Source organism: Littorina saxatilis, linkage group LG15, assembly GCF_037325665.1.
Source record: "Littorina saxatilis isolate snail1 linkage group LG15, US_GU_Lsax_2.0, whole genome shotgun sequence".
In the NCBI taxonomy this organism is placed as follows: domain Eukaryota; kingdom Metazoa; phylum Mollusca; class Gastropoda; order Littorinimorpha; family Littorinidae; genus Littorina; species Littorina saxatilis.
This window is the reverse complement of record NC_090259.1, coordinates 33,670,580-33,682,510: the sequence shown is the minus strand read 5'-3', so window position 1 is coordinate 33,682,510 and position 11,931 is coordinate 33,670,580. Positions and strand designations below refer to the sequence as shown.

At 42.7% G+C, this 11,931-nt stretch overlaps 1 protein-coding gene across 1 annotated transcript; it reads left to right on the top strand.

The window, feature by feature from the left end:
• The first annotated feature begins 108 nt into the window (after positions 1 to 108).
• Positions 109 to 10,595, top strand: LOC138949133 (surfeit locus protein 4-like). The gene is made up of 3 exons (XM_070320891.1): positions 109 to 303; positions 3,588 to 3,851; positions 5,667 to 10,595. The coding sequence occupies exons 1-3, from the start codon at positions 253 to 255 to the stop codon at positions 6,162 to 6,164; spliced, it is 813 nt and encodes a 270-aa protein (XP_070176992.1). The 5' UTR covers positions 109 to 252; the 3' UTR covers positions 6,165 to 10,595.
• The last annotated feature ends 1,336 nt before the right edge of the window (positions 10,596 to 11,931 follow it).

Below are 11,931 nucleotides of genomic sequence, written 5' to 3'. Positions count from 1 at the left end.
CGATCAATTTTTCTTTGCTGTCAGTGGAATGAAAATTAATGTCAAATTTTAAGTAATCCAAAAAGGATACATATTTTTTTATGCGGGTAGATTTACAGCTTGTATTGCATTTCCGTTTTTCAATCGAAAACATTTGATCTTTGATTGGGAAGCACCCGGCTGTTACCTTTTTCGACTTCCGCTACTTCCGCTTACAGGCTTGCAGACAAGTACGTGGCTGGATTGCCGGTGGATTTCGGCCAATTCTTCAAAATGCCGAAGCAAAACGAATTAATGGACAAAGCTGAGGATGTCGCAGATCAGGTAGGTTTCTTCTTGATCACATTTGCTTGCCTTTTATTCGATAGTAAAGATAGTACGTATGCGAACATGCGTGTTTTGATAAGAAGCCCTTGAGTTCACACACATCACTCACTCAAAAAATCCCATGTGTTTGGTTTTAATAGTTAAAAAACACCTAACTTAACAAAAGTAGAAGCTGGTTCTGTTGACGTTATTATCAGACACAACTTATATCTAAAATGCAGATCCTTGACGTGATTTGAGCTTGCATCTTTCATTCACATACTGGCCACAGGGTCTTTCCAGATTGTCATCTATCCAGAGTTCAACCGAGTGAAACTGAGAGAGGGCCACCTCATCCTTCAGTGCTTCGCTCTGTCAGTGTCGCTGTCAGTTTGACCCTTTGCCCCACCATACTGCTCCCTCATGACTTCTGATTCGCTTTGTTTCTTTTCCGGTCCCTGTCTGTATACTTTACAAAGCATAACGTGTTTTACTGTTTGACGTTTACAGTGTAACTGTAAGCCAGTGTCTTGTCATTGTATAATTATTAAGAATATTGTGTAAGTTCAGTTAAGTGCTTTCTTTTGTTTTACACTATGCCACTGCCTGTCCAGATGTAATTCACATGTGTCAGTAGGTCAAACTTGTTCAATGGTCAGGTACAGCTCATTATCCGCTACCAGTAAGTTCGTCACACGGTAGATTCGTCACGGGTGACGAAGTTACCGGCAGGGTGGGCGGCTGTTTATGCTTAGAGCTTATGAGATGTTTGATTTGTGGGAGAGATTCAAGATTCACATTTTTTAGAGAGAGAGAGGGAGAGAGACAGAGAGAGAGGGAGAGAGAGTTCTCAACTGAGCAGTTTTCACTGACACGGCACAGTCCGAGCGCAGGGCCTCACATCCATGAGAGGTAGCATAGGACAAATGTCCTGGCCAATGTAAAAGTGATAGGACATTTGTCCTGAACAAAAACAAATCAATAGGACATTTGTTTCCCGTAACAAAACGTAAATATAATTAAACTTGACTAGTTTCTTGGCACGAGGGTAAAAGAACAAAAATACTTTGCTTGGCAAAAAGTGAGCAGCTTTGACTGCCACAGCTGCCCCCTTTTCTTGTTTTGTCAGCTGTCGGGTTTCAACTATCTCCTTGTCTCTCTGGAGAGATGGCACTTGCACACTAACAGCATAGTTTTTGGTTTCTTGATGATCGGTAAGGGCCGATTTGCAAAAGTTCGAACAGCCAACGGTAAAAGTGTTGGACTTCCCTGTGTGCTGACATGAGGTGCAAAACATAAGTTTCCTCTCTGGGTCATGCGACACACACGGGAATGATGTCGCCCAGCTTGAGACGAAGTTACGCGTGGGGGTGAGGGAGGGGGTAGTGTCTTTCTTCGGCTCCGATGTTTGACTATCGCGATCGACATTCTCACCTGGGCGATCGGGCTCTAACTGCTCTGGGGCTGGAGGAAGCTCAGTTTCCGTGCTACTGACAGATGATGAGGAAAGGGACTTGAAGTGTAATTTCTTCTGTCCCTTTTCTGGGATCAGATTTCGTTTAGGCGGCATGTTTGTTATTTTCGGGGAAAGCGCGAAGGGAGGCAACTCTCAACTGGCTTCGAGCCTTCCGAGTTGCGAGCCTTGGAAACTCTTTGGTACTATAGGCACAAAGTGTCTAATTTCGTCTGCTGCACATTGCTTCGCAATACATCGATAAAATAGCATAAATAGCATTCAAACTACTGTAAATTGAGAAGTACTGACGATGTCTGGATCAAATGATAGAATAATCGGACATTGACCACTTTGTGACAAAAACAATAGGACATTTGTCCTCCTGCATGAAAAATGTATAGGACATTTGAAAAAAATATCCTCATATGTCCGATGTCCGACGTGGATGTGAGGCCCTGCGAGCGTTGTTATTTTAAAACGCGAGATCTACTCATTGAGCAGTTCTCAACTGAGCAGTTTTCACTGACACGGCACAGTCCGAGCGTTGTTATTTTAAAACCCGAGATCTACTCATTGAGCAGTTCTCAACAGCCTGTAGTCTGAAAGAGGGAGCGAGAGAGAAAGAAAGAGAGAGAGGGAGCGAGAGAGAAAGAAAGAGAGAGAGACTGAGAATAAACAATAGAGAGAGGGAGAGAGAGAGAGAGGGGGGGGGGAGGTGCAAGGTTGTATTACCATTACATAACAGCCGCGCTCGGACTACTGTGGCGAACTTACTGGTAGCCTCATTATCTTGGGCGAAGAATCTTGGCAGTTGTTGTTACTGTTAGGATTTAAGCTTTCGCGCTTGGCATTTCCAAAAGTTAGTCCCATGGAAAAAAACCACATACTACAACTTTAAGGGACTGAACCCTTTTTTAAGTGCATCAAGTTTGTTGATGCATGCATTCAAATTGTCCATGCTGGTGAATGTACGTGGGAGTTGCACTTGTAGCCCATGAACGTAAAAGAAAGAAGGTACTGAGGGACTACACAATACCCATTCTTCTGTGCTCACGGGCTGCAACTCCCATGAACAGTCATGTGTTTTTACGTGTATGATCGTGTGTTTTTTCTCCACACTTTTCGGGGTATGCATGCTGGGTAATTTTGTATTTCTGTAAGTGTAACCCGCCGAACTCAGACATGGATTACATGATCTTTTCCCTGCATACTTGATCTTGTGCTTGTGTGTGTCTTCTCCATGGCCCAAGGTCTGAGAATGTCTGAGCCCCATTCAACAAGATCCCATGATCAATGTCAGAGTTTGGTGGTTCATGGAAAGACAAAAAATACCCTGTACCTCTGAAAACAGGGTATGGCTGCCTAATGGTGGGGTAGAAAACAGTCGTATATGTCAGGGTTTCATTTACTAGTGCGCCCTTTGCTATTGGCGCATTAAATCTGAAAATATCCCATCACAATTCCCTTCAGTGTGTCAAAGGGCGCATTCAGATTATGTACCACTGCGCCACCAAATGTACACTTTACATCGGATCACACACACACACACACACAGATAACACGATATAGCGGCTAATTCTCAGATGGCACCATATTGCACCATTTTGCATCTTTGGTCAAAACGCGTACAGGCCTCGTTTGCGCTTCTTGCCTTCGACTATGTCCCATCGGAATTTGGTTGAGGGGGACAAATGTCCCATAATCTTTTTCTCCCAGGCTAAACCCTGTATGTTGAGGACGACTTTTTAGAAATTTGAATATGTGGGAGTTTAAGCCTACAAAGTGGGAAGAAGAAGAAGAAGAATATTGAATACATGTAACTTATTGTTTACAATCTATTGCACAGGTGCTGCGTCACTCCAAACATGTCCTGCCCCACATCGCTCGCTTCTGCCTCATCAGCACTTTCTTCGAGGATGGCATCCGCATGTACACACAGTGGAATGAACAGAGGGACTATATGAATGCGTCATGGGGCTGCGGTTACGTTCTGGCCACTCTGTTCGTGCTCACTAACCTGGTGGGTCAGATTGTTGGATGCGTCATGGTCCTCAGTCGGCAGAAAGTGCCCATCGCCTGTGGTCTACTCTTCTCCATCATCGCTTTGCAGGTAAAAGACAGTCATGAGAGAGAGTGTGTGTGCGTGTTTTGGAGAGAGATAAAATGTTTGTGTGCAAGAGAGACAGAGACGGGGAAGGTGATCAATCAATGAGTCTTATATCGCGCATATTCCGTGGGTACAGTTCTAGGCGCTCTGCAGTGATGCCGTGTGAGATGAAATTTTATACGGCCAGTAGATTGCAGCCATTTCGGCGCATATTTACCTTTCACGGCCTATTATTCCAAGTCACACGGGTATAGGTAGACAATTGTTAACTGTGCCTAAGCAATTTTGCCAGGAAAGACCCTTTTGAGAGAGGGAAGTGCTTAGTGAGAGCTGTTAGGCCAAACAAAAAAAATAGGTATGTTTACGGTAACATAGGCCAAAAAAATAGGGTCGGTAGGTCGGGATTTTTGTTTTTTGTTTTTTTCCCAAAAACCATATTTTTACGTTATTTTGCAAAAAAACAACCAAAAGATTTTTTTTTTTTTCCCAAATGCCTAAAAAAAAGTCTAGCGTCGCGCGAAAAAAATAGGGTCGGTCGGGTTACCGTAAACAGACTTTTTTTTTTTTTTGTTGGCCTTAGAACTATTACACTGGTTTTTTTCTCTCAAAAAGTTCAGTCTACAAAGTGATGGGTGCTCAGTGTATGACTTCCAGAACATTGACATGTTTAGGGGTGTTTTGGAGAGAGGTAAAATGTTAGTGTGCGAGAGAGAGAGTGAGAGAGCTGTTAAAACCGTTACACTGTTTTTTTCCCAAAAGTTTTTAAAGTGATGGGTGCTCAGTGTATGACTTCCACACAACATGTCAGCATGGACGATCAAATGCCAGAAGTGGTTTTTCAATGTATTGTCACAGATACAGATACATGTTTAGAGGAATTCTAGGTGAGAAAGGCAACCAGAATGCTTAGTCATACACATCAGATCCAAAAACAAAGAGACTGCCAACCTTCCAAAATGAATATTTGTTTATCTGTTCACTTACAAGATCGTTGGGTCGAAATATCTGTGAATGTATTGTTTTGTCAATTACAAACGTTCCAACAACCTACCTTTCTTGTTTTTTGATTCATACACATCAGGCCAAAAATGTGCATCTTGTGACTGTGCCATCCTGTACTGTACATAATTTTGTGAAGCCAGCATAACAAACGTCTTAGTTTTGATTTCAGACTCGCATACAGCATTTTGTGAAGACAGGGTAACAAGCTTCTTTGTTTTGATTTCAGACTATCGCGTTCAGCATTTTGTGACGCCAGCATAACAAGCGTCTTTGTTTTGATTTCAGACTATCGCGTTCAGCATTTTGTGACGCCAGCATAACAAGCGTCTTTGTTTTGATTTCAGACTATCGCGTTCAGCATTTTGTGACGCCAGCATAACAAGCGTCTTTGTTTTGATTTCAGACTATCGCGTTCAGCATTTTGTGACGCCAGCATAACAAGCGTCTTTGTTTTGATTTCAGACTATCGCGTTCAGCATTTTGTGACGCCAGCATAACAAGCGTCTTTGTTTTGATTTCAGACTATCGCGTTCAGCATTTTGTGACGCCAGCATAACAAGCGTCTTTGTTTTGATTTGAGACTATCGCGTTCAGCATTTTGTGACGCCAGCATAACAAGCGTCTTTGTTTTGATTTGAGACTATCGCGTTCAGCATTTTGTGACGCCAGCATAACAAGCGTCTTTGTTTTGATTTCAGACTATCGCGTTCAGCATTTTGTGACGCCAGCATAACAAGCGTCTTTGTTTTGATTTCAGACTATCGCGTTCAGCATTTTGTGACGCCAGCATAACAAGCGTCTTTGTTTTGATTTCAGACTATCGCCTACAGCATTTTGTGGGACCTGAAGTTTTTGATGCGTAACCTGGCCCTGGCCGGAGGTGTCCTGCTGCTGCTGGCGGAGAACAAGGCGGAGGGGAAGAGTCTGTTCGCCGGCCTGCCCTCCATGGGCGAGAACAACCCCAAGCAGTACATGCAGCTGAGCGGTCGCATCCTCCTGGTGCTCATGTTCCTCACCCTGTTGCGCTTCGAGGCCAGCTTCCTGCAGATTGTCATGAACCTTGTGGGCACGGCTCTCATCCTCCTCATCGCCATCGGTTACAAGACCAAGCTGTCGGCGCTGGTCCTGGTGCTGTGGCTGACCGGCCTCAACTTCTACTTCAACGCTTTCTGGAATATCCCCGACTACCGCCCCATGAGAGACTTTTTGAAATATGACTTTTTCCAAACCCTGTCGGTGATCGGTGGGTTGTTGCTGGTGGTAGCGTACGGGCCGGGTGGTGTCAGCATGGACGAGCATAAAAAGAAGTGGTAACACTAGGTTCTAGGCTTTTGTTTTTGTTTTAGTTTTTTGCATGTTGTTAGCATGTGACAATGTCAGTCAGGCTTGAATGAATAGATTGAAGAATCATTGTGTGAGATATTCCTCAACCCCCCCCCCCCCCCCCCCTGGCAACCCCCTCCATCCCTTCTTAGTATTGTTTGAGCTTGTTTAGGAATGAATTAGTAAGTCCACACAGAAATTTTTCTGATTGTTCTTTGACGTGTTATTTGAAGTTGCTGGGTTTGAAAGTGACTACTACAGTACTAACCACAATGTGTTTGAAACTGTTTGGGTTTGGGTACTGTTTGCTTCACAACAGTTTTTGCAGGTTATGCTGCTGTTTATCAGTCAGTTGAAGTTCCAGGCATTGTGCTAACCCCTGCACGTGTGGACGCACTGAATTGCTGCTTTGTGTTTATTTGTAAGGATGTGTGACGCGTGGTTACAAATAGAGCAATACATGTAGACCACTTGAAGAGTTGCATGATTTGCTTCAGAAGACGAGTATTACAGCCCCATCACTCATTAAGCACTATCCTAATGTCTTGCATGTGTACAACTAGGGATGTGCTCTTTTTAACAGGGTGAGATTGTGTATGTGAATCTAAGCTTTTCTCTGATAATTCTGTATACGGTCATATTTCAATTGTACCAGGCTTGGAAGTTTTGGATGACAACCAAAAGGCAAAGAAAATCCTTGATAAATTTTTTTTCCCCCGGCTAAATAATTATATAGTGAGCTTCTTCTGCATTTGGAACTAATGACCGAATTTTTGTTTCGTTCATTGTAACAGCACACCAGTCTTTTTTATCATTATTATTTAAATGGGCTGTGCGGTTGGAGGTGTATAAGTGCGTGTATGCTAATGCTTGAATGGCAGAGAAAGTGTGAGCGCAAGAAAGAAATGGTAGATTAGGCGCAGCAGGTCTATTTCTTGTTTAAACTTTTGAAGACCTTTTTTTTTCTTTCTAGTCTGGGTATTGGTGTGTATTTTCTTCAGTTAAGCCGGTTGGTGGGGGTTAAATCAGCGTACATCTGACTTGATAAACACAAACAAGGTGTTGGTAGCAGTGTCGGTATAGAGGTGCGTTGTGTGTGTTTGGTTCTGCCTGGCGCTTTTGCTTGACGAGTGTGAAGAAATGATTCAGCTGTCTTAATGTTTTTTGTAAGACTAAGAGTGTGCATTTGAGTCTCTGTGTGTTGATCTGTATGTGTGAAAGCATTCAAAAACATGGAAAGAGTCATTTTGTAATTGCTGTTTTGTGTATTTGTTGTGCTGAATTGGAGTAACAGTCCTTTGATAAAAAAAAATGTGAAAAAAATTCAAATCACTCGGTCATTCAGTGTCTTGGACAAACACGCTTCATTGCACAGTCAGTGTAATCGCACCCAGCACTCCAACCCAACCCTGTTTGATTCTCACAATGTAGACTGTTCTTGTTATGTTACCATCATATATTGTGTTTATGGTGAATTGGTTCAGAGACTTTGATTTTGTTGTTGGTTTCACACAGCAGGGTTATCTTTGTTCAAGTGTGCGTAAAATGCATGAACCGTTTGAATCAGCATGCAGATGGAGATTTTTTTCTCTCAATTTTTAGGATAGCGTTGTGTGTTTGCAAACCTGTGAACATTACCTTTCGTATGAGGTGTCTATGATGCGGTTTTTTCTAAAACAATTATCCCTCATTCCTACTATTTTGATATACATGTACGACCTTTGTGTGTACGTACCAGAACGAGCATTGACATGTTTTCCAAACCAGCTTCCATGATTTTGCCTGTCAGCTTTACTTTGAAAGATGTGCCTGCTTGCTGTGTTCATAAAATATCGCGTCTTTGGAATGTTACTTAGAGTTTGCATTCTGCCGCACTACGATGTTTGTTTTTGTCATAACTGAATCAGAGCTTTACGGCCAGTACAAAACAAAATTCAGACAGTTTATAGATTGTAGGTAGATGTAGAAGATAGGATAGAGCGCAGGGGTTGATTGCATGGCCATGATTAGCATTTCAAACTTCAGCTAAGCACACAAAGACAGTAGACTTACAACGGCAGGGCTTTGCTTTCTAATTATTCACAGATTTCCACAGAAATGTAAAATTGAGTACGGTAACAGAAATGTGCTGAAATTTGCATCAAATTACCCCATTTTGAATGTAAATTTCATAGTTTTCTGCCTTCCTCCGGAAATTTCCATGACTTTTGCTTTTCTTCAGTGGAAGCCGTGAGCAGCCGTAGTAGTGATAGCTGTAGTCTTAGGTGGAAACCCAAATAAAGGTGTTAAGCTTGCCTACTGTGCGTCTTGCGCCAAAGGTTTTCAGTGACTTTAATCTTCGCCTTCTGTTCCATTCATATTGTGTTACATCACTATCTCAGTGTTGTTCCCAGACTCGGGAGGACAATAGGTCAGTTGGACCTGGATTCAGATTATGTATGGGTCCAAATGTCATGTCTATAGTTGTTTTGTCAGACGACCTCCTAGTAGTCCTACATGTCAAAATTATCGGACCAATGCGTCAGATCAAAATTGTATGCGTAAAGGACGGAAGACTGGGCCTGGGAACAACATTGGTGTCTGTGTTTTATATTTATCCTCTCAAAATTAAGTAGGCAGCAGAAGAGTGGAGGTGATGAAGAGAATCAACTGGTTTGATTGGCAAGCACTAAGTTTGTGTATGAAGCTCTCCCTCTGTTCCATCTTGTTGTTTGAACATCACTCATTTACGACACTTTGAATGATAAAAGGTAGAGGCTGCAGTCAGTGTGTGAAGTAAGAAGAGCAGGACTAGCGTTGAACTTCTATTTACATTACATGTCAAAAAAAGGATAATACGATGCATTTATTCTTTATATTAATCGTGTATAGATGCGTGGTACATGTAGCAATCAAATCAACAAAATCTTGTATTCTCATCTGATTTGAAATGCTGAAAACGACAGTGTGATTTCAGTAACTAGTTGTTTGAGTGTGAGTGGCAATATTGGATACATTTTTTTGTAGGAATGGTTGAAGTTGATTACTTCCTGAACAGGTTATGGAATATGTTTATGCGACACAATGTTACTTATGTCTTATGCTTCAAGGCTCACATCATACGTCTGTTTTCCGTTCTGCTTCTGTGCCTTGATTTTTGTTGCTGGCACCTGATATGAGGACAGTATTCCCACATGTACGGCTGTTTTTGCGCCTGGGCACAGGTTACGATGAGTCACATTTAGACGTATTGAGCAGACATGTATGTCTGATGTAAAGCCTGATATTTAATTTGGCAAAGTCAGCTTTGCAAAGTTAACCTCAACGAAGGTTACTGAACCAAGATTTGGCACTGAGTTTTCTGTAAATAGACTTTGCGAAGTCTTCAAAGAGTCAACTTCAGGCTCAATTAAGGATGGCCTTAAAGGTTTATGGGCTGAGAAAAAAATGAAAGAGATCTCTATGAGAAAAGTATTTATCACATTTGCCAGGTGGACGAGAAGAGTGTAACTGCCAGACACTATTAAGGCTAACGTTCTCCTTTCTGATTGTTTGGAAAAGAAAATGAATGATGGCTGTTACAATATCATCACTGTGGTGGAAAGACGCATAGAGGTTCAAGACTAAAAATGGCTTTTTTGAGTTCAGGGTCCTATGTGCTGTACATTTTGTGTGTTCATCTTGCCTCTAAGTTTTCTTTTTTTATTTCAATTCTTGTTATTGGCTTTTTGTTTGGCTGTGGATTCGGTGAAAGTGACACATCAGGTTATCTGAAATTTATCTTGCTGCTTTTTCCCCGCTATTACCTTCTGCATGTTTATTGTTAACTTTGTGTGGGAAATGTGTGTGTGTTTGAGTGTATGCTTGCTTGTGTTTGTGTTTTGTTCATGATATGGCTTGTGACGCCAAAGTGTCCAAGTCAAATTGACATTCGTCGTCATACTGTTGTGATATGTTCCACATGCAGAACTGCCCGTTACAATTACCTGGTAGGTTATTGAAGTGTTTGTAACGTAAATTAAAGAATACCTGTATTGACCTTTTTTCCGTTGTGCTTGTTTCAGTGTGGTTTGTACGTACATTTTGGATCTTATTAATAACTCCTCCATGGGTGCTGATCACTCGATTTAAAATGTGAAGCCATGAATACCAATGGTTTCTTTAGCCTGTTGGAATACAAAATTGAATTCCAGCTTCTGGGATTGCCGCAAGCGCCTGTGGTCTTTAACGTAAATGCTCAAAAAAGCAACGATCAGCAAGTAGACGTGCATGTATACACTGTGAAAACAGCGTGACTGGAAAAAAAGATATACAAGTGTCAAAACTCCTGCTGCTTTATTTATGTGAAGCATTATTGCCATTTGAATCATCAGCACTAGGTGTGTATCGTTGCATAACTGTACTGTTGTCTGTTCAGTCCTTCAAATACACATGTAAATAACACTGTGTTTTTGTTTTCATTTGTTACAGTTTCACCTCCTCGTGTGTGTGTGTACAGTGTGTGCTCTAGCATGTGTAGTCAATTGGTACAGGAAAACATCCTATAAGGACTCCTCCCAAGTAAAATGCATCAAGCTTTTCTGTGTCATTCAAAGAGGACTTCATGCAAAACTAATGGCGACAGCTTCACAGTTTGGTTCGTTTTATAGCCGAGCAACAAAAGAAACGCGAATTTTCTCCAGAAAAACGTTTAATCACAATTTGAATATTTCATTTCTCATGAACGGTACATCGAAACGAATCAAAATAACGGTGGAATGTTCTTCAAACAATGTTCTTGGCTATGTCATAGTCTGTCGATGCCACGGGCAAAGGAAGCCAGGACAGATGGTCAAGTATGGTGTGTGACCCCCATTGACGTTGATGACGGCCTGGCAGCGGCGTCTCATAGAGTTGATGAGTCGGTTGATGGCGTCTCTTGGGATGTTGCCCCAGGCTTGGATAAGGGCCTGACGCAGGTTTGCGGTAGTTCTTGGTCCTGGGCGAATCTGGTTGAGCTCTCGTTGAAGTTGGTCCCAGAAATGTACAATGGAATTCAAATCTGGGCTGAGGGCGGGCCAAGCTATGATGTCGATGTTATGGTGTTTAAGGAAGGCCTGGGAGACCCTGGCTGTGTGCGGTCGAGCGTTATCTTGCTGCAGAACACAGTTTCTGTGGGCCTGGAAAAAGGGCACAACATGAGGCTGTAGGATCTGATCCACATAGCGCTGTGCTGTGATGCCGTCTCCCCGACCAGGACCAAGATTGTTGAAAAACACAGGTCATAGGGTTTGGTTGAGGCCGATTCCACCCCAGGCCATGTCGTTTGGTCCACCCTGGGCATTGTGTTTCATGGCGCAGTCATCAGCATAGCATTCACCTCTTCTTTGGCACACTCTGACACGCCCATCAACATGACTAATGCAGTAACGGCTCTTATCGGTGAACACAATGTTTCGCCATTGTCTCCAGTTCCAGTTGATGTGATCCTGGGCCCACTGCTGGCGCGCCATGCGATGTCTTTGAGTGAGGACTGGTCCTCTAGCTGGACGGCAGTTTTGGAGGTCTCGCTCAGCAAGTCTTTGGCGTACTGTCTGGCCACTGATGGGTCTCTGGTGGTTCCCGACGGTGTTCCTGGCTGTTTCATTGGCTGTATGGAATCGGTTTATCAAATGCTGACGCAGGATCTGGCAATCTTGCCTTAGTCTGGTAACGCGAGGTCTTCCACTCCGCTTTATATCAGCAGTGCTTCCAGTGTTGACAAAACGTTGCTGAAGGCGATATACTGTTGACAGATGCA

Bases quoted from the DNA above. Each gene is read 5' to 3' on its own strand.
- LOC138949133 (XM_070320891.1), top strand. From the start codon at position 253: ATGCCGAAGCAAAACGAATTAATGGACAAAGCTGAGGATGTCGCAGAT. The intron at 304-3,587 runs GTAGGTTTCTTC...TCTATTGCACAG, and splicing joins CTGAGGATGTCGCAGATCAG to GTGCTGCGTCACTCCAAACA. The intron at 3,852-5,666 runs GTAAAAGACAGT...TTTTGATTTCAG, and splicing joins TCTCCATCATCGCTTTGCAG to ACTATCGCCTACAGCATTTT.